Raw genomic sequence first — 25,423 nt, 5'->3', positions numbered from 1 at the left:
CTATAGCCCTGAATGCTCAAAGCAAATATTCAGAGCTGCTGTAAATCAGCCAGTTTAAATGAGAAGATGACAGCAATTGTATGGTAGATCATTTGCAACAAATTTCAGACCGATGATACAAAATGCCTGGATTTGCAATGAATATTTTGGGTATTGCCATGGTAGAACTCTTCTGTGGCTCCACAATATTAGCGAACTAGAATGGGAAAGGCACTCACTGTTTAGTACATGTATTTACTCTTCTTGTTATAGTAACGTACTACACTTCATAAACTGTACACTTTCTAACCACTCTCTCTCTCTACCTCATACTGCTTCTTATTAGTTCTGTGCTGATTACTAAAAGGTATAAAAAGGTATACTCCAATGGAATGGCTGTGAAAATCTATCACAGATACATCAAATTTCGCAGCTAAAAGTATGATAGGTCTAATAAAACAGGTAACGTCTCCAAATGATACCGTAACAGTCCCAGCTACTGTGAGTTTTTATATGTTAAAAAAGCCAGTGAAGACATGCAGAATTGCCCACCAGCATCTTAAGAAGTGTAAACATTCACACAAGATTATTTGTGCACAAATGGCTACTTATACATCACAAGGTGGCTCCAGAGACAATTTCTACCACATTGCTCATCTTTAAGCAAACATCTAAGGTTTCAACGCACGCCACAGTGATCTACACCAGTAAATCTAATATATACCTTTCATAATCCTCTTGTTTTTTCTACTCAAGTGCCCAAGATAAATGCTAAGCTGAATCTTCCCTCTAGAGACAGTCTCTCTCCCCTCTACGTCTCTGGGTGCTAAGACTGCAATTCGGATTGACATCTGCAGCAGCAGGAACTTTATTGACAGTGAGAACCCTGAACAAACACACTTTGGAATGAGTGAGCCCGTATCTATACTCCACATTAAATACTGAATACTAATCTAGTATAGCATGATCTGAATGAGCAATGAAAAAATTTCCACATTATCATGATATTAGGCAATAGTATTTTACAGATGGGGTTAAATTATGCCTTGTTTTAAGGAACGGATTATAGCTTGGACACAGGGACCCTGTACTGCAGACACAGAAAACCTGCTGTTGAACAGGATGCTGGCCTTTAGGTCAAAGGCTAAAAGGGACAACAGCTTAACTATTACCAAATTTGGCTGGCTTCTGCAGCAGGAGAAGGGATTCTGAGCACACAGGAATGCTCTCCTCTCCCCCTTCCTCCCTGGCCATTTAAAGTCCTACATGACTGGGGACTGGGATATCTGAAAGACCATCTTCTCCCATATGTCCCTACTCAGGAATGAAGATCACAAGGAGAGGTCCTCCTGACTGTCCCACCAACCAAAGAAGCTTGTCCAGTGGGTACAGAAGAGACGGCCTTTTTGGTGGCAGTCCCATGATTCTGGAACAACCTCCTCAAGCAGGTGTGCCTTTTGATCTTTAGGAAGCAGGCAAAAATGGTTTTTATTTAGGAGTGCATTTGGTTAAGTTTAGTAACAGTCCTTGGTAATTTTAAAATGTAGGTTTTATATTTTAATGCATTTTATTTGCTGTATTTTAGCTATGCTTGCAAGCTGCCTTGAACTCCATAAGGTAAATAAATGATTTAAATAATAAATACCTTTCTCTCACTGTGCCACAGCAGTAATTGCTTGGGGCTTCGCCAGCAGCAGGGGGCACCTGCCAACTGCCCCCGTTTCCCTCCTCACGGCTGGCAGCCTCTGAAAGCTGCAGCTCACAACAGGAACAAGACTGAGCCTTCCCCAGCTCTCCTGATCACCCTCTGCTTTTGAGACACATCTTGAAGATGGAGTGAGAGACACCAAAGGTTTTAATCTCCAAGCCATTCAAATTCAGATAGAAGAACTGGCATCAAACATTATGCAAATAGTTTTCTCTCTCTCAGCTTAAATGCAAATTAAATAGAAAAGAGCGTGAGTCCAATATAATCTTAAAACTAACAAAATTTGTGACAGGGGACGAACTTTCGTGAGTCACTGAAGTATCTGAAGAAGTGAGCGGTGACTCAAGAAAGCTCATTCCCTGCCACAAATTTTGCTAATTTTAAAGTGCTTTGGAACTCTTGCTCTTTTCTACTGTGTGGAGGTGAAGGGGAAAAGAAGAAGCTGTATACACATTTCCTGATTGTATTCAGTTGATGGGACTCTTATCTGGATCAGACTCTTATCTGGGAGAACGGGATTTGATTCTCCACTCCTCCACTTGCACCTGCTGGAATGTCCTTGGGTCAGCCAGAGCTCTCTTATCTGGGAGAACCGGGTTTGATTCCCCACTCCTCCACTTGCAGCTGCTGGAATGGCCTTGGGTCAGCCATAGCTCTCTTATCTGGGAGAACCGGGTTTGATTCCCCACTTCTCCACTTGCACCTGCTGGAATGGCCTTGGGTCAGCCATAGCTCTCTTATCTGGGTGAACCGGATTTGATTCCCCACTCCTCCACTTGCACCTGCTGGAATGGCCTTGGGTCAGCCATAGCTCTCTTATCTGGGAGAACCGGGTTTGATTCCCCACTTCTCCACTTGCACCTGCTGGAATGGCCTTGGGTCAGCCATAGCTCTCTTATCTGGGAGAATGGGGTTTGATTCTCCACTCCTCCACTTGCACCTGCTGGAATGGCCTTGGGTCAGCCATAGCTCTCTTATCTGGGAGAACCCGGTTTGATTCCCCACTCCTCCACTTGCAGCTGCTGGAATGGCCTTGGGTCAGCCATAGCTCTCTTATCTGGGAGAACGGGGTTTGATTCCCCACTTCTCCACTTGCACCTGCTGGAATGGCCTTGGGTCAGCCAGAGCTCTCTTATCAGGGAGACCAGGTTTGATTCCCCACTCCTCCATTTGCAGCTGCTGGAATGGCCTTGGGTCAGCCAGAGCTCTCCTTGAAAGGGCAGCTTCTGGGAGAGCTCTCTCAGCCCCACCTACCTCACAGGGTGTCTTTTGTTGGGGGGGGGGGGAGGTAAAGGAGTTTGTGACCACTCTGAGATTCAGAGTATAGGGCAGGATATAAATCCAATATCTTCTTCTTCACTTAGCAGCTGTCCACGGTGGTGGGACACTGATGATCTAGAAAGCTGGCATGCTGCAGCGGCTGCATGTGACGCATGGGGAAAGACACCCGGATTCAAATCTCAAACATCCAACAGACTGTGGGCAAATGGCTCTCCATTAACTCACATCTGCAGTATGGGGATAACACTGACTCACTTTATTTTATTTATAAATTAGACTTCACAGGTCACCCTTCTCTGCAAGTGGGGCTCAGGGTGGGTAACGACAAGAGTAAAACAAAGTAAATACAAGTTAAAACCAGAAATTCTAAAAGCAATGATATACAAGAAAAAATGCATATTCTAAGAAAAAAATTGTATCCAGGAGCCACTGAGGGCGGGGGGGGGATGTTAAGGGGGGGATGGGGAGGGCAAGAGTGCCAGATCATGTGCTGTTCTGTCACTGCCCTCAACCAAAGGCCTGGCAGAACATCTCCACCTTACATGCCCTGCAGAAAAACAGTAATTCCTGCAGGGCACAAATGTTCCTGCATTTTAATTATGCAGGAAATGGCTGGCTACTTTGCATGAATCCACACTGTGCTATTCAGGATCTAACTGAGGTGGGGTAGAGAAACAAAATGCCTCGTCTGAGATGGCCAAATATCTGAGACAACCACGTCTTCCTCTGTTAGGTAGGTTACCGTTAACAATTTGCTGCAAGAATTGACATGTGCTGGCTTTCAGCAAGCCTGATTAAAGATTTAGTTGACACAGAAGTTCAAACAAGAGTTATTTCAGATCACAGTCCTGTAATGATAAAGTTAAAAGGTCCATGGAAGAGAAAAGTATGGAATTTAAACATTTCTATTTTGAAAGATGACACATTTCTTAAAGACTCCAAGATTGAAATGGAGTACTTCTTCAAACAAAATAAAACACAAGAAGTGAAAATGCAGGTAGTCTGCGACACTGCTAAGGCTTATTATAGGGGTCTTGCAATTAGATATAGTAGCAAGAAAAGAAAAGAGAGATCTGAAAACTTTAAAAACCTAATATCACAGGCTGGAGAAGCCAAAAGGAATCTTAAAAAACAACCAACAAAAGGTGAATTTCGAAAGAAAGTGAAAGAAATGCAACATAAATTGAATCTAGTCCTTATGGAAAAGATGGAGATTAAACTGAGATACAATAGACAAAATTTTTTCAAATATGCTAACAAACCGGGAAGGTGGTTAGCTTATAAGATTAGAAAAGAGAAGGCCAAAAGAAAAATTACGTCATTGAAAGATGAGAATGGTGAAGAAAAAAGTCAAAAACAAAAAATATCTCAAATTGTGGAGCAGTTTTATAAAAAATTATATGAAGAGAAGCAAGTTCAGAAAATAGAATTAGAAGAATACAGCAATCAAAATAATCTTAATAAATTTACAGAGGAATAACAGAAAAACAGTAATTCCTGCAGGGCACAAATGTTCCTGCATTTCAATTATGAAGGAAATGGCTGGCTACTTTCCATGAATCCACACTGTGCTATTCAGGATCTAAATGAGGTGGGGCAGAGAAACAAAATGCCTTGTCTGAGATGGCCAAATATCTGAGACAACCATGTCTTCCTCTGTTAGGTGGGTTACCGTTAACAATTTGTTACAGTGGGCTGCATCTTGCAAACAGCAGGCTCACATCCTGCTCACTGCCCCCCAGCCCCTGGAAAGGGCACAGTGGAACCCAGCAGGCCTCTGATGCTGCATAAGTGGTAAAACAAAGCAATGAGGGATCTGGTTCACTGGATGGGAGATCACTGGGAGCCTCCCCCCCAAGGGCAAAAAACCAAAACAAAATTTCTTCGTAAGCCCAGAGTGCAACAAACTGAAAATGTATGGAATTCTTCCCAGCTAGTGCTTTAATATTGCTCTTTTTTTTTTACTGGAATCAAACACTATAGCCATTTTAATAGGAACTATTTTTCTGAGCCATTACAGTAAAATGTGGTCTGATTACATAAATAATTTAGGGTGAAATACAGTCTGGTTACATAAATAATCGTTTGGGTCTATTCCGGTTTAGCCCTTATCAGGCCCTGACTGGTGACGACTATATACTGACGGTGTATCGATTAATGACGCTGAAAACTGAATGGGCAGAGTAACTTTTATAGCCTGAAGCCCGATTATTGTGAGTATAATCAGGATTTGAATTACATGCGTACATTCAATCCCATACAGCTTCAATCCCTGGCATCTCCAACTAAAAAGGGTCCAGCCAAATACGTGTGAAAAACCTCAGCTTGAGACTCTGGAGAGCCGCTGCCAGTCTGAGTAGACAATACTGACTTTGATGGACCCAAAGGTCAGAGTCAGTATAAGGCAGCTTCATATGTCCATTCGCCGCAGACTCTTCATTTACAGTGAACAGGACACTGAGATACAGATTTGATAAACACAGACATACACAGGAAGAGAGACAAAGAGTGTTTTGTTGGCGCAGTTAAACAAAATAACTTCAAATACCTTACTGTCAAGTTTGAGGATGACTCTCCCAAGCCCCTTGATTGGCCGTGGTGCAAGCGCCTCTTGCCGTTCTCTCACAAAGCCTTCGAAGACGTGCCACCAGCCGCTGCAGTGAATCACCAGGAATTTCACTACTCCAAAGTGGACCACAAGGTTCTTGATAATCCACACTGCACTCAATCGAGAACAGAGGAAGTAAGAACGGTGGGAAATGATCTGCTCTACAGTGAAGTAAGTTAAAATGGTGGCTGTTTCTCCTCCCTCCCTCCCCAAACACACTGAGTCATATCACAGGTTGAAAACAGTTTTGCTACCCTGAAACAAAAGGTTTTTTTACACACACACACAATTTCAATGGAAGAGCTAACCAAGCACATGCTTCATTTATCTCCCCCACTAGGAATTCAAAGTATTTCATATTTGCTTGTTAGATTATATTCAATGTTTACTACATCTGGCACTGAGGGAAACAGTTTTCTAAGCATGTAATAAAGCAGGATTTATTACTGGAATCCAGCAGCCTCAGTTTCATTAAGTGAAACAGCATTTGCTCACAAGGTGTCACCCAGAAGATATTCAACACGAAGTTCAGATGTTGCTGGGAAATGGGTGTAAAAATTATACAGAGGTGGATATTTACGTGAATGTGCTGACTTGTCTAGAATGAGTGAAAACAGCTCAACAAGAAGTCAAGTGAGTGGCATCCTGGGCAGGCAGGTACAGTCTAAAATTTTATCTCGCTTCCAATTTGTAGCAGGAGTGGGAAATCAAGTAAAACAGCAGTTGTACTGACAGGACTTCTCTGTCTGTGAATATGCAGCCAAAAGTTTTACTGTGACTTTGCTCACAGTTAGAAGCAATCAGGATAAGAGTCAAGATGTGATGGCTGGGGGCGGGGGGGGTGTCCCAGGAAAGTGCAAAGCAAAAACTGAACAATTTTGCAAAAGTGCACCAACAGATACAAGACATGTGCTCATCCTTTATAACAGAGAATCGCTGCAGTTCGGATATATTAGACTTCATCTATAACACTGATGTGAATTTAAAATTTCCAAATATTAGATCTGGCAGCTGCTTTTAAACTAAACACAGGGCGTTTTCGCACTGACCTTAATCGGCAGCGACGTCCCTCTTCACCGCGCAGCATCTGCGCGGATTTCGCACCAATTGCTGCGGAGCACCGAGGCTTTTGCGGCGCAAATGGAAACTGGTTTTTGGCGGTTTCCATTTGCGTCGCAAAAGCTGCGGGACTTTGCGGCTCTTCCGGGTGCTCCGCAGCAATTGGTGCGAAATCCGCACAGATCCTGCGCGGTGAAGAGGGACGTCGCTGCCGATTAAGGTCAGTGCGAAAACGCCCACAGACTTCATACAAACACCCGAAGTTACAATACCCTCAACAGAGGCGACATGCAGCACTTTGTGTCCCAAAGGTATCACAAAATCCAGAGAACTTTGGCTACTGGCTTGGCCAGTGAGAGTTTCCAACTGCATGATGAAGGCTGTAATCCCAGTACACAGCCTGCAAGCTTGCCAGGGATAAAAATAAAGTCGAAGAAAACCCAATTTGTTTTTTAAGATATAGAAAATTAAAGGTGGACTGGGACAGGCTTGCTTTTCTGCAAGCTGCTGAATCCTGCCACCACTGAGGAGGCTCGCAGCAATGGCATGGTGTCCTTTCTGGGTCAGCTCTGGAAATGATGTCATACCTTTCTAGGGATCAGTGGGAACTCGCTGGTAATGCCACAGCAGTGTGACATCATGAGCAGCCTGGCTCCTCCCTCCCTCTGAGTGTTGTGATGGATATAAGACTTACCAAGATTTACGGTATATCATGCCTTTTCACTTCAAATTAACCCAAGCATCTTGACAGTACCAGGTCAAGCACCCAAACAGCCACTTTAACATACACATCAAGCTGCCTTATACTGAATCAAAACATGGGTCGATCAAGATCAGTACCATTTACTCAGACTGGAAGAAGCTCTCCAGGCTGAGATCTTTCACATCAACTGCTATCACATCCCTAGCTACCTCATTCCTTTCTCCTGGAAATGTCAGGGATTGAACTTGGGAAGTTTTGCATGCCAAGCACCTGGGATGTTGTGCCATGGAGCACCATAGATACGGGTCCTAGACTGTTGAGGGTGTTGAAAGTTAGTACCAGAACCTTGAGCCAGTTTGGTGTAATGGTGAAGTGTGCGGACTCTTATCTGGGAGAACCGGGTTTGATTCCCCACTCCTCCACTTGCACCTGCTGGCATGGCCTTGGGTCAGCCATAGCTCTGGCAGAGGTTGTCCTTGAAAGGGCAGCTGCTGGGAGAATCCTCTCAGCCCCACCCACCTCACAGGGTGTCTGTTGTGGGGGAGGAAGGTAAAGGAGATTGTGAGCCACTCTGAGACTCTTCAGAGTGGAGGGTGGGATATAAATCCAATATCTTCATCTACCTCACAGGGTGTCTGTTGTGGGGGAGGAAGGGAAAGGAGATTGTGAGCCGCTCTGAGACTCTTCGGAGTGGAGGGCGGGATATAAATCCAATATCTTCTTCTTCTTGAACTTGATCGGGCATTCAACCTGGAGCCAGTGTAGCTGATGGAGCATTAGTTGGATGTACGCTGTCCATGGGGTTCCAAGTAAGAACCTGTGCTGCTGCATTCTGGGCCAGTTATAGTTTCCTGGTCAGTCTCAAGGGTAGCCCTGCACAGAGCAAGTTACAGCAGTCTAGCCTAGAGGTGACCATTGCATGGGTTCCAGTGGCTAGGTCAGAGTGAGATAGGAAGGGGGCCAGTTGCCTCACCTGGCATAGCTGAAAAAAATGCCAATCTAGCAACATTTGTGATCTGGGCCTCCATCAATAAGGAGGCATCCAGAAACACACCGAGGCTGGACAATCAGCACTGGTGTTAGGGCCAAGAGTTGGCACCCCAGTCCTGGATCCACCCCCCCCTCCCAAGCCAGAGAACCTCTGCCTTAGATGGATTTCGTCTCAGCTGGCTCTGTTTCAGCCTTCACAGCCTCCAGCCCCTCAGCCAAATTAACTGGTTGCCAGTAGTATTGTAAAAGTTTTTTAACTAGCTTTAAAGTTGTGAGTGTGGTTTATATGAATACTGTTACCACCTGCTCTGAGCCCTGTTGTACACGGGAGAGGGGGCTATAAATCAAACACATAACAAAATTCCAATTCCCGGACAATAATCAAAACACACTGCAGGAAGTTCCGGTTTTCTCCCAGATAATCCAAGTTTAAGCTTTTAAGACCCACTTCATTCTCCTTAACTTTACTTTTAAAAACCTTCCTTATCTACTGCAACTTTGTTATCTATTTTATTTATCTGTATACCACCTTTCCACCTAATCTGGTTCCCCAGGGAACCATAATAATATAAAATATTTGAAAAAAAATGAAAACATTTAAAATTATAAAAGAATTCAGTTAAAACACATAAAATGTTTTCACTCTGAATGAGAACACAAGTAAGAGAATCATGAATAACCTGCAATAGGAACAGGCAGCAACTGAACGATCCAGAGATTTGACCAGATCTGGACGATCACAATGGCCCACATAAGCAGGACGAAGTAGATGTCGCTGGTCTTCTTCTTCCTTAGAAGAGCTCCAATCTCCGGTCTCTGCCTGCCATTCGCAGGGGATGGAGAAGGGGAAGAAGCTGACGAAGCAGAATCGCCACTCTCTGGGGTTCCTAGAAAGAGAACATATTCTCTCTTAATAATAATAATAATAATAATAATAATAATAATATTTTATTTATATCCCGCCCTCCCCGCCCAGGCAGGCTCAGGGCGGCTAACAACATTTATAAACATACAGAACAATAAGTATAGAACTTTAAAATTAACATTATTAAAAACCAGTCAATATATCATTAAAATTTAACTTAATCTGACAGTGGTGGTGATATTTCCGGCGCTAATTTCTGTCAGTTTACATAGTAGCATAGGTCCTTAAACAGGACCATATTGGCGGCTCCCTTTATAAACAGCCATAATTCAGCAGTCCGTGTACGCTAGCTTGAAGAGGATGTTCTTATATGTTCTGTGGGAAATATTTCTCAATGAACCAATAAGCACTGATGAAATCCAGTGCTGAGATCACAGGATAGTCATAGCAGTGAAAAGCCACACGTGCCTTCCCGACTTTTCTGTCTCTTTCATGTACGGTTTGTGCAAACTGTTACCTATTTTTTAGCATCTCATCCCCATTCCTCCTGTTATATCAGCAGGACTTAAATGAAAACAAAAACAAAACAAAAGTTAAAACTGTATATGGTTTACTACTATGGAACTTCTCAGAGAACACCTGCTTTTTAAAAAAGAAAATACAGAAAATGACATGTTCTGCCTATAAATTCAACAGGATTCAACATTTGCCTATATATTATTTTTAACCCAAGAGCCCCGTGGCACAGAGTGTTAAAGCTGCAGTACTGCAGTCCTAAGCTCTGCTCACAATATGAGTTCGATCCCAGAGGAAGCTGGGTTTTCAGATAGCCGGCCTGAGGTTGACTCAGCCTTCCATCCTTCTGAGGTCGGTAAAATGAGTACCCAGCTTGCTGGGGGGAAAGTGTAGATGACTGGGGAAGGCAATGGCAAACCACCCCGTAAAAAGTCTGCCGTGGAAACGTTGTGAAAGCAGCATCACCCCAGAGCGACCGGTGCTTGCACTAGGGACCTGTTTTTAACCCCAGCATGATCCAGCACCTGGCACTCCCAACATTCTATATGAAAGTTTCAAAACTAGTTGCTCATCTGTGCGGAAGCTTGTCTATCATGCTGGATCACATCCAGGTTGACAAACTACATTTCCAACCATTTTGCAAGCCAAAATTGGAAAACATGGATTGAAATTTATTGACCTCTCCCCATTTTTATCCCTCTTTTCCATCCAACTAAGAATCTCAAGGCAGTGAACAGGTCAAAAGCATTCAAACAAACTTTAAAACTATGCGTTTCCACACTATCATTTGAGCCAGAGGCATGCCAGCTCCATCTCCATCTCCAGAGGCCACTGTGCTTAATTAAAGACTAGAGCAGGGGTCCCCAGTCTTTTTGGATCCTGCAGGTGCCTTTGGAATTCTGATACATAATGGTAGGAACAACCAGGAAATGGTCACAGGAGGCACAGCACTCCCCCGCCACACGCACACACACAGAGTACAGGGGAGAAAAGAGGTAATTTTGAAAAACACACTGGGAAAGAGGAGTGAAAGAGAATAAAATCAACCCTATCATGGCAGCTGCTGCTGAAACAATGTCCTTTTAACCGGGCCAGCCAACTGGATCTCCACTGGCCAATCAGAAGCCCTGCTGGGCAAGTGCCCCACTCACTTTCTAAAAACACTTGGTGGGCACCTGGAAAGGTGTTGGCAGACACCGTGGCACCAAAAGGCACCACTCTGGGGACCCATGGACTAGAACATGAAGCTGATGGAAAACTAAGGCAGTCACAATCATCTCTATATTAAAGTTTGCCTGCGCATTTGTAAACTCAAATCATGAAGCAAGATTTAACGATAGTTCACACAAACCATGACTTTTTGTATGATGTCTGAATTAAGTCCCACAATCTTAATTACGCTACATGGTCTTTGGCATTGCTAGTATTAATTTGCATAATACACCACAAAGTTCCAGTTTAAAAAATTATGGTTTTTTTAAAACTAGATAATTCAGAAAGAAAAATGTTTCTGGGATTTCACAGATTAAACAACATTCTATGAAACAGTGAGAGGAGGAGGCAAGATCCTTTACGGCCTGCAAATGACTGCATAAAATAGAGGTAACCAACAGACTCCAGTACCTTGAAATAAGAAACAATATCGCCCCTCTTGAAATTCAAAAAGCTTTCCACCAGCAGCACACACTGAAGGCGCATAAGCTGCCTAGCTGAAATGTATAATCATCCATCTAGATGATGAAGTGAAACCTAACTAAATGTTATTATTTCAATCTGACAGTCAGTCATTTTAAAAGGAGTTGAACTTACTTGGAAAATATTTTTCATCATGCTCCATTACTACATAAAGTAATTACTCATTTGACACGACAGCTTAGAATGGAACTTACAGATGCTATAACTGGTACAGTAATAAAAGAGTCCTGGGGCTTCTTAAAGCCTAACATATTTATTACAGCACAAGCTTTTTGTGCAGAGAGGTTTATATCAATGGCTATAAACTCCAAGAAGATGGGGGGGGGGTGCTTCACAAAAGCCAGAAGATCCAGTTCCCAGGACAAGGTGAGCTGCAACACACCACAGAGCACAGCTTAAAATGAGATCCACTCAGTGCACCAAGAGTTGGAAGTAGTTTTTGCCCACTCAGAGTAATCATTTAACTGTTTTGACTGGATCTTGTTTTCCTCTATGCTCTGTAATACGCCTTGTCCTAGAAAAGCGGGCCTTATCTCTTCCACTTTTGTCACTTTGGCTGCAGCAGAGCAGAACGGCTACTGCTCTGGAATTTATTGCTGGTATCATGTATTCCATTCTGCCTTTGCCCATTCCTGAATCCCCCAGCTTTCCTGAACTTTCAACAGAAAAACAGTTTAAATGAGTTTGATCCACAACCAGGACATACACTGCAAAACTGTTTCCAGGAAGTAGTTCAAGCATCAAGAACAACCCTGAATCCACCAACAATTCCACCAAAGTAAATTCCAAATGAAAACGTGCAAACTGGGCTGGGAAATGCCTTTATAGAGTGTTCCGTCACCTGCGGGCTGTGATGGATGCTCTTCATTACTTGTGTCATATCCTGTAACTGATATTGCCATGGCGATCGTGGATGCAGCAATGGAAAGCATCTGGCCAGGAAATTCTGCCCCTTAAAAACAAATGTGTCAATCTATAGTAAATAAAAAGCCAGAGGGACGTTCCATAGTATTTTCACAGCTGGTTTGTGCTGCTTTTTTCCCCACCAAAACTATGCATACATAATTCACATACATAATTTATTTCTAATTGACCAAATACATAAAATACGTCAAAGGTCCCATATCAGCCAGTTCCACTGCCACAGAACAAGACTGTACAGTTACATATGAAACACAGGCATTTTGTTAATTGTGATTTATTTTTATTCCTATAAACAAAGACAAAACATTGACTATCCTGATACTATTTCATCACCACTGGACAATAATATCAATTAGATCCTCTCTACTGATAGTAGCGCTGAAACACTGAACTATTGAAATATTCTGACGGGAGACTATAAGATAGCACACTGAGACCGATTGATGTATTGATATTAGTTGTTTTAATTATGTAAATTATTATTGTATTTTAATTCTTGTATTTTATTGTTAGAACCTTTACGTTGTGAGTCGCCCTGAGCCCGCTTTGGTGGGGTAGGGCGGGATATAAATCAAATAAAATGAAAATGAAAATGAAATGATTTAAGATCTCCTTGCACCAGAGGAAAGCAGGAGTGCTGAGAACAGATCCATAGGATGTGTTCCAGCTAGGGTTGCCAATTCTGGGGTGGGAATTCATGGAGATGTGAAGGTAGAGCCTGAGAAGGGGAAGAACCTCAGCAGGAGATAATGCCATGGATTCCACCCTCCTCCAAAGTTGCCATTTTCTCCAGGGAAACTGATACCTGTAGCCTAGAGATCAGCTGCAACTCCAAGAGATCTTCAGACTCCACGTGGAAGAACTTCTCACATTTTTTTAAAAAAAGTGGGACTCACTTCTGAACTTACTCAAATTTCACTTTTGAGACCCAGTGCCCTAGCCAGGGATCAGCTCAAATCTGGCTGCTGTAGGTCTAGACGCAAACTGAACTCCTTAGAGCCAGGCACCAACAGGGGGAATGAATGAGACCACAGTGCACAGCAGGGGAAGAGCTGAGAATGCAGCAGCTCTGCTCTGCGCTTTCTTCTCCCGCCCAGGACCTCTCCTCTACAGCTCAAGCATTTGAGCCTCGTGCTCCACCTGCAAGGGAGTGGCAGGACCCAAAGCTTTAGGAAATCCAGCTGGGACATCTGCAGCACGCAGTTCATAGCTGCTCACCTATTGCATAACAAGGAATTAATATCCAGACACCTGCATATTTATATATCACGACACTTCTTTAGCTGAAACAATTTCCAGGAAATTCTGATTCCAACCGAGTAGGGGTCCAAGAGGCAGATGTGGAGAGAGCAAACAGGAAAGATGCAGAGACCAAGAATGACCTGAGCTTCTGCACTGCCATTTCCTCCAATCCAGCCCTTTTTCGGATTAACCACTTCCAGGTTATTACTAGATACTGCGGTGCCAGTTAGCTACAGCCTCTGCCCTTGGCACCCCTGACCAGAAGGATCTCAGACTGCAGGGCAAGAGGTCAATGGTGACACTAACGGGCTGCACGGACCAGGGGTCTGACTCAGTGTAACGCCACGCTTTCAGAAGTGCAGAGTGGAGAAAGCTCGCCTCTCTTAGAGCTCTGACTAAGACAAAGCTTTCTGAACTAAGAGCAACTGGAACAACCCCAGTATCCCAGAACTGCTGCTCATCACAAATCACTCCATTTACTGATCCCCAATGTGCATCAGAACTTCAAAGCTACTTCAGGGGGAAGCCGAGAGCGCCTAAATACCTGAACAAGCCACACCAAAGCAGCGGGCTTCATCATCACACATAATCCTCAACAAACCACCTTAAATGGAATTACAAGAGCAGCCGGCTTCTTACCTGAAGGGCCTTTCCCACTTGGCTGTTCATGAACCATCCCTACAGTCATCAAGACGACTATGACCAGGAACACCGGAATCCTCCAAGAGCCTGCTGCAGAAGCTGGGGGGTGGAAATCAGTGTTTTCCCATTAATATGCCTCATCTTCAGTAAAATAAAACATATAGGGAAATAACAGAAACTATAAACAGAATGATCATCATGTTTACAATGCTAATTTCAGATGAGAGTCACAGAAACCTGACAAAAGGCCACAAACTTAATACCAAGTATTCAAAGAAAACGCACCTATTTATTTCCTAGATTCTAAAGCACTTTCCAGAGCTTCATTTTAAATACATAGAATAAATATTCCATATGTGTAGATACCACTATGAATTGACTCACCCAAATGGAAGAGCAATATGATCCAGACAGGAACAGAGATTGTTCTCAAGTAGTGTTCGGTGCTCGGATTCCACTTGAATAATACAGTCAACAGGTAGCCTGCAATCAGGGTCCATATCTGGGGGTGGGGAGGGGGGGGGGAGAAGAGAAAAAACACCCATCGATACTCATTCCTGGCAGACCCCAAGTCAACAGAGGCCAATCTGACCAACTAGCAACTCACAGCCTGGGTTCAGATCAAATAATTCTACTGCACTTCACTGTTGATTAAAAAAAACAGTGTGATGAAAATCTGGCTGACGGGTCTCATTCAAAAGAAAGAATGTCTTCCCATTTTTTCCCATTTTTCCAACACCCCTGAAAGAGGCATTGGTCCTCCCTCTCTTGAAAAAACCGTCATCAGACCCGGCTGAATTGGCGCACTACCGGCCGGTCTCAAATTTGCCCTTTTTGGGCAAAATTATCGAGAGGGCTGTGGCAGTGCAGTTACAGGAATTTCTGGAGGACGCTTCCATCTTAGACCCATGCCAGTCCGGCTTCCACCTGGGCCATGGGACGGAAACAGTCCTGGTCGCCCTCATGGATGACCTCCGACGACAACTGGATCGAGGCGGCTCGGCGGTATTGCTGTTGCTAGACCTATCGGCTGCGTTCGATATGGTCGACCATCGGCTGCTGACCCGCCGCCTCGCTGACGCAGGAATTCGGGGGCTAGCCTTACAGTGGCTCTCCTCCTTTCTTGATGGTCGGGGACAAAGGGTGGCAATTGGGGGGGAGCTGTCTCAGAGGCACCCACTTCATTGTGGTGTGCCCCAGGGAGCAGTTCTCTCCCCGATGTTGTTTAACATCTTTATGCGCCCCCTTGCCCAGATTGCACGGCGGTATGGGCTGGGTTGTCATCAATATGCAGATGACACCCAGCTCTATCTATTGATGGACGGCCGGGCTGGTGATGTCCCTATAAATTTGGACCGGGCATTACAAGCCGTGGCTGACTGGCTCAGGCTGAGCGGGCTGAAGTTGAATCCGGCGAAGACTGAGGTCCTTTGCGTGGGCCGCGGCGGACCGGGAGGGGAGATTACCCTACCGGCTTCTGACGGTGCGCCACTGGTACCAGTGCGCAAAGTCAAAAGCCTGGGAGTGCTACTGGAATCCTCTCTATCAATGGAGGCCCAGATAGCCGCCACTGCTAGATCCGCCTTCTTCCATCTCAAGAGGGCGAGGCAGCTGGCTCCCTTCTTGGAGCGCAGCGACCTAGCAACTGTGATCCACGCAACGGTCACTTCGAGACTAGACTACTGCAATGCCCTCTACATGGGGCTGCCCTTATACCGAACACGGAGACTTCAGGTAGTCCAGAACGCGGCGGCCAGGCTGCTGGAGGGACTACCACGGTGGAAACCTGCGCGGCCTGGGCTGCGGGATCTGCATTGGCTGCCGGTTGTGTACCGTGTTCGCTATAAAGTGCTGGTTATTACCTTTAAAGCCCTATATGGCCGAGGACCTGCCTACCTAAGGGACCGCCTCTCCCCATATGTGCCCCAGAGAGCACTGAGATCTAGCTCTCAGAACTTACTAACAATCCCTGGGCCAAGAGATGCTAGGTTGAAGGCTACTAGGGAGCAGGCCTTCTCAGTGATGGCCCCTCGTTGGTGGAGCCACCTTCCAGAGATGGTGCGAGCCCTGCGGGACCTGAACCAATTCCGCAGGGCTTGCAAAACATTTCTTTTCCAGCTTGCTTTCGAGATAGAACCCGATTAATCTGACATGTGGACATCTAGCCATCTTGTGGATATTATGATTACAGAATTTAGCACCCATTTTATACATTTTATCTATTTTAAATAATTTATTATGCAATTGATATATTTAAAATTGTTTACATTGTTTTATATGAATCATGGGATCTCCATGTCTGTTAGCCGCCCTGAGCCCGCTTCGGCGGGGGAGGGCGGGATATAAAAATAAAGTTATTATTATTATTATTTTTAAGTGATATGTAACTTTAAAAAAAAAACTGTATGTGATATCATGCTAATGTTCAAAAGCTTATACTCAAAATATCCTTAATGCTAAACACATCTTTGTGTTAGTATCCTTTGTACAGTGAGAATAACAATAAGAATAATGTGTACTAATATTAATAATAAACATGCAGTTCCCAATCAAAGAAGGCTCTATTCCTAATTTCTTCTCCTCTCTCTTTCTTTCAGGGCTCAGCAACCTCTACGTGGCTGTTTTCTGAAGATATTACCGCCGGGGGCCGTAAAGTGCTGTCACATTGCAGCCAACTTACCGTGACCCCTTGGGGTTTTCAAGGCAGGAGATGTGCAAAGGTGGTTTGCCACTGCCTGCCTCTGCGTAGCAACCCAGGGCTTCCTTTGGTGGTCCCCCCTCCAAGCACTAACCAGCGCTGACTCTGCTTTGCTTCTGAGATCTGATGAGATCAGGCTAGCCTCGCCCAGACAGGTCAGGGAAGATGAACAGAGGAGGTCTGACGCTGCCAGCCTCTACAAAGCAACCCTGTACTCCCTTGGTCTCCCATCCAAGTAGGAACCAAGGCCAACCCCGCTTAGCTTACAAAATCTGACAAGATTAGGTCACTCTGGGCCATCCGAGTCAGGAGAAGAGATCAGGAAAGAAACAAAAAACCACAACACGGATCTGCCAGTGAGTGTCACTTTCAAGAAGAAATAATCAAGTGCAGTAAATCGAGCAGAGCCCCCACAAAGTCTCACAACTGTGCATGTCACCATTCCGAAAGTGTGTCTCGGCTAGTGAGGGCAAAGCAAAGACAACAACCGACCCCTGGCAACAGCAACTACAAAAGCTGGCTAGAGGCTATCTGAGCAGGAGTGATTTGATACAGTCACACCAGATGCAGAACTGTCAGAAGGATGCCAAAGGGATTCTTAAGGGCACGCTGACTGCCAGCCTTAAAGGTCAGAAAGTACAGGCTTCCGCGCCCACATCACAAGCCTCATCATGCCCTTGCATTCGCACCAGCATCTTCAATCACAAGGCCCAGGCACTGCAGGATACTTAACACCATGGACATCAATCGCTATTCCGGCGTTTATTACTGCTTTTGTTGTTTTAGCCCAAGTCTACACAGACCAGCAGTCGCTGGGCCCCAATCTGTGATTCTTTTAATCTACGAAAAAAACATTCCCATGATTTTGCATACTAATCCACTGCCCACTTTCTCCATATTTAGGACTGCTTTCCATTCCATCCTACTGTTTGATGGCGTGCTTCTCTAGCAAGACGAAAGCTTACATTCTGAATAAAGCTTTGTTGGTCTTAAACAGGGGTGGCCAAACTGTAGCTTGTGGCTCTTTCACACATATCCCGTGGCTCTCAAAGCCCCCATCACTCCGTCAGCCAAACTGGAGAAGGCATCTGTATCTTTAAATCACTTCTCCTAAGCCAAGCCAGTGGCTCGTAAAAGGCCTTTAAAAGTTAAAGTTGCTTTCTTCCCACCTCCGTCCTCATTCTTTTCCTTCCCTCCAACATCTGATGTTCATGTCTTGTGCCCTCAAACATCTGACATTTATTCTATGTGGCTCTTATATGAAGCAAGGGAGGGGCGGTGGCTCAGTGGTAGAGCATCCGCTTGGGAAGCAGAAGGTCCCAGGTTCAATCCCCGGCATCTCCAACTAAAAAGGGTCCAGGCAAGGAGGTGTGAAAAACCTCAGCTTGAGACCCTGGAGAGTCGCTGCCAGTCTGAGTAGACAAGACTGATTTTGATGGACCTAGGAGGGTCTGATTCAGTAGAAGGCAGCCTCATATGTGCATATTACTTTAGGGGAGGATGGTGGCTCAGTGGTAGAGCATCTGCTTGGGAAGCAGAAGGCCCCAGGTTCAATCCCCGGCATCTCCAACTAAAAGGGGTCCAGGCAAATAGGCATGAAAAACCTCAGCTTGAGACCCTGGAGAGCCGCTGCCAGTCTGAGTAGACAATACTGACTTTGATGGACCTAGGAGGGTCTGATTCAGTAGAAGGCAGCTTCATATGTTAATATGTTTGGGGAGGGATGGTGGCTCAGTGGTAGACCATCTGCTGGGGAAGCAGAAGGTCCCAGGCTCAATCCCTGGCATCTCCAAAAAAGGGTCCAGGCAAAGAGGCATGAAAAACCTCAGCTTGAGACCCTGGAGAGCCACTGCTGGTCAGGGGAGGGACGGTGGCTCAGTGGTAGAGCATCTGCTTGGGAAGCAGAAGGTCCCAGGTTCAATCCCCAGCATCTCCAACTCAAAAGGGCCCAGGCAAAAAGGCCTGAAAAAACTCAGCTTGAGACCCTGGAGAGCCATGAATGGGGTTATGGCTCAGTGGTAGAGCATCTGCTTGGGAAGCAGAAGGTCCCAGGTTCAATCCCCGGCATCTCCAACTCAAAAGGGCCCAGGCAAAAAGGCATGAAAAACCTCAGCTTGAGACCCTGGAGAGCCATGAATGGGGTTATGGCTCAGTGGTAGAGCATCTGCTTGGGAAGCAGAAGGTCCCAGGTTCAATCCCCGGCATCTCCAATTCAAAAGGGCCCAGGCAAAAAGGCATGAAAAACCTCCGCTTGAGACCCTGGAGAGCCATGAATGGGGTTAAGGCATGAAAAACCTCAGCTTGAGACCCTGGAGAGCCATGAATGGGGTTATGGCTCAGTGGTAGAGCATCTGCTTGGGAAGCAGAAGGTCCCAGGTTCAATCCCTGGCATCTCCAACTCAAAAGGGCCCAGGCAAAAAGGCATGAAAAACCTCAGCTTGAGACCCTGGAGAGCCATGAATGGGGCTGTGGCTCAGTGGCAGAGCATCTGCTTGGGAAGCAGAAGGTCCCAGGTTCAATCCCTGGCATCTCCAACTAAAAAGGGTCCAGGCAAATAGGTGTGAAAAACCTCAGCTTGAGCCACTGCTGGTCAGGGGAGGGACGGTGGCTCAGTGGTAGAGCATCTGCTTGGTAAGCAGAAGGTCCCAGGTTCAATCCCGGCATCTCCAACTAAAAAGGGTCCAGGCAAATAGGTGTGAAAAACCTCAGCTTGAGCCACTGCTGGTCAGGGGAGGGACGGTGGCTCAGTGGTAGAGCATCTGCTTGGGAAGCAGAAGGTCCCAGGTTCAATCCCGGCATCTCCAAAAAAGGGTCCAGGCAAATAGGTGTGAAAAACCTCAGCTGGAGACCCTGGAGAGCCGCTGCCAGTCTGAGTTGACAATACTGACTTTGATGGACCGAGGGTCCATTCAGTAGAAGGCAGCTTCATCTGTTCCAACTGTGCCCCCCCCCCCCCCGGTCTTCAAGGGGCAGCTGGCGGCGGGGCTCCCGGGGCGGACTCACCCAGAGGCTGCTGAAGCAGTCGAGGGCGGCGCAGACGAGGCGGGCGGCGTGGGCGAGGGCGGCCTGCGCGGCCAGGGAGGTGCCGAGCGCGTAGAGGCCGTAGGCGGCGGGCCCGCCGGCGCCGAGCAGCAGCAGGAGGCGGCGTCGGCGGAGGAGCTGGCGGGCGAGGGCCTCGGCGGCGGCGTTGGCGGCGCCGAGGGGCAGCAGGAGCGCGGCGAGCAGGACGGGCGCGCGGGAGCGGCGGAGGCGGCGGAGGGCGGCGCGGGCGCGGGCGGCGAGGGCGCGCTTGGAGGGGTGCAGGAAGGTGCCGCACAGCACGGCCCACAGCAGCGGCCGCAGGAAGGCCTCCAGGATCAGGTAGACCAGCACGGCCGCCCCGCAGCACAGCCCCGCCAGCACCAGCGCGCCCGTCGTGCACAGCGCCTGCCGCAGAGGCTTCTCCGCGCGCGGCAGCGGCAGAGCAGGAGGAGGAGAAGGGCACCCCGGGCCCCCGGCCCCGCTCTCCGCCATGCCCGCCTGCAGCCGAGGGGCGGGGAGGGGGAGGAGGAGAGGGCGGCCCTGCTGCTGCTGCTGCTGCTGCTGCGCGGGAACCTCCGGCCTCGCTGCGTCAGGAAGCCCCGCCGGGCCGCCCGGGCAGGCCTCTCCCAGCCCTTCCGGCACCGCTGACGGGGGCTGGGCTCTCGGGGAGGACGCCCGCTCCCTTCTCCAGCTCCTGCGGCGGGAGGCAAAGAGGCCAGTGGGGATCTGAGCCTGGCTTCTTCCGGACCCGAGAATGACCCTCTCACCTTTCCCTGGGCTGGACTTATGAGCATTGTTATGTCTCACTTTTTTTTTTTTTTTAATCTTCTAGCAGGTCCTGTTTAGGGTTGCCAATCCCCAGGTGGGGGCAGGGGATCCCCCGGTTTGGAAGCCCTCCAGGGTCGTCAGAAAGCGGGGGGGGGGGAAGAGGAGGGGAATGTTCTGGGAACTCTGTTATTCCCTATGGAGATTTATTCCCATAGAAAATAATGGAGGATTGATCCACGGGGCTCTGGGGCGACTGTTTTTTGAGGTAGAGGCACCAAATTTTCAGTACAGCATCTAGTGCCTCTTCCCAAAATACCCCCCAAGTTTCAAAACAATTGGACCAGGGGGTCCAATTCTATGAGCCCCAAAAGAAGGTGCCCCTATCCTTCATTATTTCCTATGGAAGGAAAGCATTGAAAAAGTGTACCGTCCCTTTAAAAGTGATGGACAGAACTCCCTTTGGAATTCAATTTTTCTTGTCACAGCCTTGATCTGGCTCCATTCCTAATGTCTCCTGGCTCCACCCCCAAAGTCCCCCAGATATTTCTTAAATTGGACTTGGCAACCCTAGTCCTGTTGTAAAGTTCTCCCAGACCCTAGCCCAGTGGTCCCCAACCTTTTTGGCACCAGGGGACCGGTTTTGTGGAAGGACAATTTTACCATTGGGGGGGGGGGGAGGAATGGTTTTGGGATGATACAGTTGTGCACATTATTTCTAAAGTGTTTGGTGTGGTTATGTGCATGGACTCTTTATCGGGAGAACCAGGTTTGATTCCCCACTCCTCCACTTGCAGCTGTGGGAATGGCCTTGGGTCAGCCATAGCTCTCGCAGAGTCGTCCCTGAAAGGGCAGCTTCTGGGAGAGCTCTCTCAGCCCCACCCACCTCACAGGGTGTTTGTTGTGGAGGAGGAAGGTAAAGGAGATTGTGAACCGCTCTGAGACTCTGAAATTTGGAGTGGAGGCAGGAATAAATCCAAATGTCATCATCTTATTACTATTATAATTACTACATAGTAATATATAATGAAATAATTATACAACTCACAGCCCAGTTGCTAAACAGGTCATGGACCAGTACTGGTCCATGGCCCGGGGGTTGGGGACCCCTGCCCTAGACTGACCCTCTAACCTTTCCCTATGCTTATCTTATGAGGACTGTTATTTCTAGCTTTAAAAAAAAAAAAATCTAGCAGGTCGTGTTGTAAAGTGCATACATATGTATTTTTTTCTGTGCAAAGAAAGTACTAAGAGTTTTCATAAAGATGTATGTGTGATATTTGCTCATGTCTTGTGACTCAAACATTTGATGTTTATTCTCTGTGGCTCTTACATTACGCAAGTTTGGCCACCTCTATAACCCACATTAAAGAGTTAGGCAGGTGGAGCTGTGAAATCTAGAAAGGGAGGCAGGGAGGGCTTCATAAACATCCTTATGGTTGAATAATTGCTTTGGAGTATAATTTTGTAGTTCCTCTGTTCCCTCCTAAATCCAGCAGCTGGATTGTCAGTGAACAAATAGAGCTGGAAACTTCTCTGCTACTAAAAGCTGAAGGCCACATCCTAAATCATGGTCAGAATTAAGACAGAGAGCAGTAGTGGGAGGGGGCCAGGTATTTAGATACCAGTGACCAGCAAAGCAAGTCAAGGACTGGAAATGAAAAACTTGGAAATGGAGGATAACTGATGAAGTTTTCACAGATGGAGCCTGGTTAAAAAGGGTTGACGGAAAAGAGGTGTCGTCAAGCTGGATAACTGGGAGGAATGAATAGTACAATGCTGACTGAGGAATCTTTATATGAGAATGCGGGTTCCAAACGTTGTATGGGTCTTTGGGGGGGGGGGTCAGGTATTCAGGAGCCCAATTCCAGTTGGACCTATGATGGGGGGGCTTAAGTCTCCCCCAGCACAATAGTTTTTGTTACCTGAAAAATCTTCAGGTAGGTGCTCTTTACCCCAGTGCAAAACATACAGGTATCAACACAGGTATGTATAAGCTTGCCCCTTTGTGCAGCTTCACCTCTTCCTTCTAAACTGGAACAAACAAGTACGGATTGTTTCTTTGTCTGCACTGCTATCAGGTAGAAAAAATGCTTGCCTCTTTGCCACTGTCTTTGTCTACATGAAGAAATAAATTAGTCTGCAACAATTTGGGTCATTTTTTTCATAGCTTTATTCTTACTTTATATCCAGGTTTTTGAAAATCCTGCCTCTGTTCCTTATGCAACACTTTCAAATACTGTATCAGTTCATTTAAAAAAAAAAAAAGATAATTTTCCACTTCTAATCCAGAATCAGACTGCTTTACTTTGCTGTTTCCGTATATGCAGTCTTCAAAAGCAGTTTCTTTAAAAAGAAATTAGTTTTTCTCCCTTGCAGTAGTCTCCTTTAGCTACCATTTCTTTAAATAAAGTATGCAACATTTTATAATCTGGTTTGTAAACTCATTTCTCCGTTCTGCACAACAGTCTGCACCCTGGTAGTGCTAAAACATTTAGTAATATATAACAGCAATGGTAAAAGTTATACAAAAAGTTGATATGACAATCACCAATCGTAAAGCACTAGAAAACATTTCACAGAGTCACAATCAAGGCAAATGCTTCGAAAGTCACATCTGGGGTCTGATTTCAACAAGATGCTGCTGAGGGAAAGGGGTGGGGGCTGCATGTTCTCTGAAGACCACCCCTGACCTGCAGCCTTTCTTCCTGATAGTATTCACTGCATTTTTACACTTCAGCATGTGTGTAGGCTTTCTTTCTTATTGTTGCTATTATTGGTGTATCATCGGGTGGGGGGTTACTTTCTGGTTACTTTAGGATGGGAGTGGAATTATTTCGGCTCTGTATCCAGATTTGTGGTTCGTAACAAAATACATGCATCTAACTTCAAAGAAAAGTGAGAGGCTGGGGTGTGTGTGTGGGGGGGGAGGTTCTGTCTTAAGTGTTAAAAGTTGAAGAGGTGGCAGCCATGAATGCAGGTAGCTATCAGAACCGTCACATCATTTCTCAAACAGGAGATGAGGAAGTGTCCTCCAATATTTCTTTTTCCTCTCCTCCCATTCTTGGGCACTGCTGCTGAAAATAACCCAGTAAAGTTTTCTTATATTGTTGCTAATTCTGCATTGTTACTTACATCCTATGAAACAATTCTGGGGTGCTGTATCCTTGGTTTTGGTTTCTTTCTCTCCCCCCACCCCCCTCCAATATATATGTGAATTTCAAACTTGAAGAAAATCTAGGCAGGGATGAAATCTACCTGTCCACAGTGCAATGTAAATTTCAAACCATTCTGTAAAAGCTATCTTGGGGCACTACTAGTTGCTTTCCTTGCCCTGGCCCTCTGCTAACACTTCATTTTTAGTCAAGTCTTTTTACAATTTTTACCTCGGAAGTTTGCTTCACTTCTCAGTAAACCACCAAGTTCTCCTTCTTGAGGTGGTATGTACATAGAAATGTATTGTATAACCCTTTTTAAACAAGTGTCTGTTTTGTTTTAGGTTTCTATGAAAACCTACGTCGTCTAAAACTTAAGTGTTTGGATTTTAACTTCATACGGAACTTTTTGTTTCAATAACACTCTATTAGATTGTTGGTCCTGATCCTCCTTTTCACTTTTCCTCTACTCCAGACAGAGTTTGCGAGTGTCTCACCACAGGCGAGGGTAAAAGTGGGCTCGAGGAAGGGGTTGCATGTTGAAAGAAAAGTGGCCCGTATCCACCATGGAGCGTTTCCATATTTTTCTCCATTCCAGCCCCCAGAGGGGTCATTTCCCAGAGGAAAGCTGCACAGGGAAGGGGGAGAGTGCGGTGGGACAGGGATCACATTTATAATGCTGGACTGCTGAAGTTGGAGAAGTGACCACCTGCTAAGACTGTGTGTGGCAGCAAGAGACCTCCCCGCCACACACTTTCTGGGGCCAGATTCTCCTGCCAGGTAGGAAAAAGCTCCCAGCCGGGTCTGTGGATGGCAGGGAGAGAGAGACCTCCCCACAGCAGGCCTATCGTGGGGCCAGCTCAGTGAGTGTGGCTGAGCCTGAGGGCAGCGGCTTTGGGAGGTTGGATTCTCCAGTTACAGCAGCCTCTGTGACACCTCCTTGCTCCTGCAGTTCAAGGATGGTAAGGACAGCTATGTCATTCCTTCCCCCAGCCTAATTGTTGAGGGTTGAGTGCAACTCTTCAAAACAGAGAATCACAGAGTTGAAAGGGGCTGTACAGGTTAAGGGTGTAACCAGGAGTGTTAAACATGCAGCTTGCAGGATGAATCCAGCCCCTGCAGGGCTCCTACCTGTCCCTTGAGAAACTGCCTCTCCTGCTTCCTTCTCCAGTTCTGCTGATTGCAGTTTGCTTTGCCAGACTCTCTCAATCACACAGGAGAGATAGATAAGCAAGTCTCTGTTCCCTGCATTGGTAGAGGCTCCTCCCCCTCCTTCCAATGAAGGGAAGGTATGAGCCAGAGCTTGCTTTCTGGCCAGGCTCCCTCAATCACACAGGAGACAAAGTCAAGCTTCCCTTCCCTTCCATTGGCTGAGGCTCCTCCCCTTCCTTTCCTTTGCTTGACTGCCTCAATCGCATGGGAAAATACTAATCATCTTTAAGACCAACAAAGGTTTAGTGTGCCTTCCTACAATGTGTGTGTGTGTGTTTTGTTGGGCTCGTTATGCCCTATGTGTGTGTGTGTCTTATTGGACTAGTTATGCTGTGGCTTTCCTGGGTGCAACTGGGTTTG

General features: G+C 46.2%; 1 protein-coding gene across 1 annotated transcript in view; it reads right to left on the bottom strand.

Moving 5' to 3' along the window:
• The window catches only part of TMEM245 (transmembrane protein 245), a 71,434-nt gene extending 51,011 nt beyond the window's left edge, over positions 1–20,423 (bottom strand). Inside the window, exons 1-6 of the mRNA XM_060247828.1 lie at positions 19,914–20,423; positions 14,597–14,714; positions 14,210–14,311; positions 12,246–12,356; positions 9,009–9,215; positions 5,517–5,686 (exon numbers count right to left, since the gene is read on the bottom strand). Coding sequence (XP_060103811.1) covers positions 5,517–5,686; positions 9,009–9,215; positions 12,246–12,356; positions 14,210–14,311; positions 14,597–14,714; positions 19,914–20,423 — 1,218 coding nt within the window. The remainder of the gene's footprint in view (positions 1–5,516; positions 5,687–9,008; positions 9,216–12,245; positions 12,357–14,209; positions 14,312–14,596; positions 14,715–19,913) is intronic.
• Positions 20,424–25,423: the final 5,000 nt, after the last annotated feature.

The sequence above is a fragment of the Heteronotia binoei genome, chromosome 10 (genome assembly GCF_032191835.1).
Source record: "Heteronotia binoei isolate CCM8104 ecotype False Entrance Well chromosome 10, APGP_CSIRO_Hbin_v1, whole genome shotgun sequence".
In the NCBI taxonomy this organism is placed as follows: domain Eukaryota; kingdom Metazoa; phylum Chordata; class Lepidosauria; order Squamata; family Gekkonidae; genus Heteronotia; species Heteronotia binoei.
Note: the sequence above shows the minus strand (reverse complement) of the source record. Positions and strands in the feature narration are given on the sequence as shown.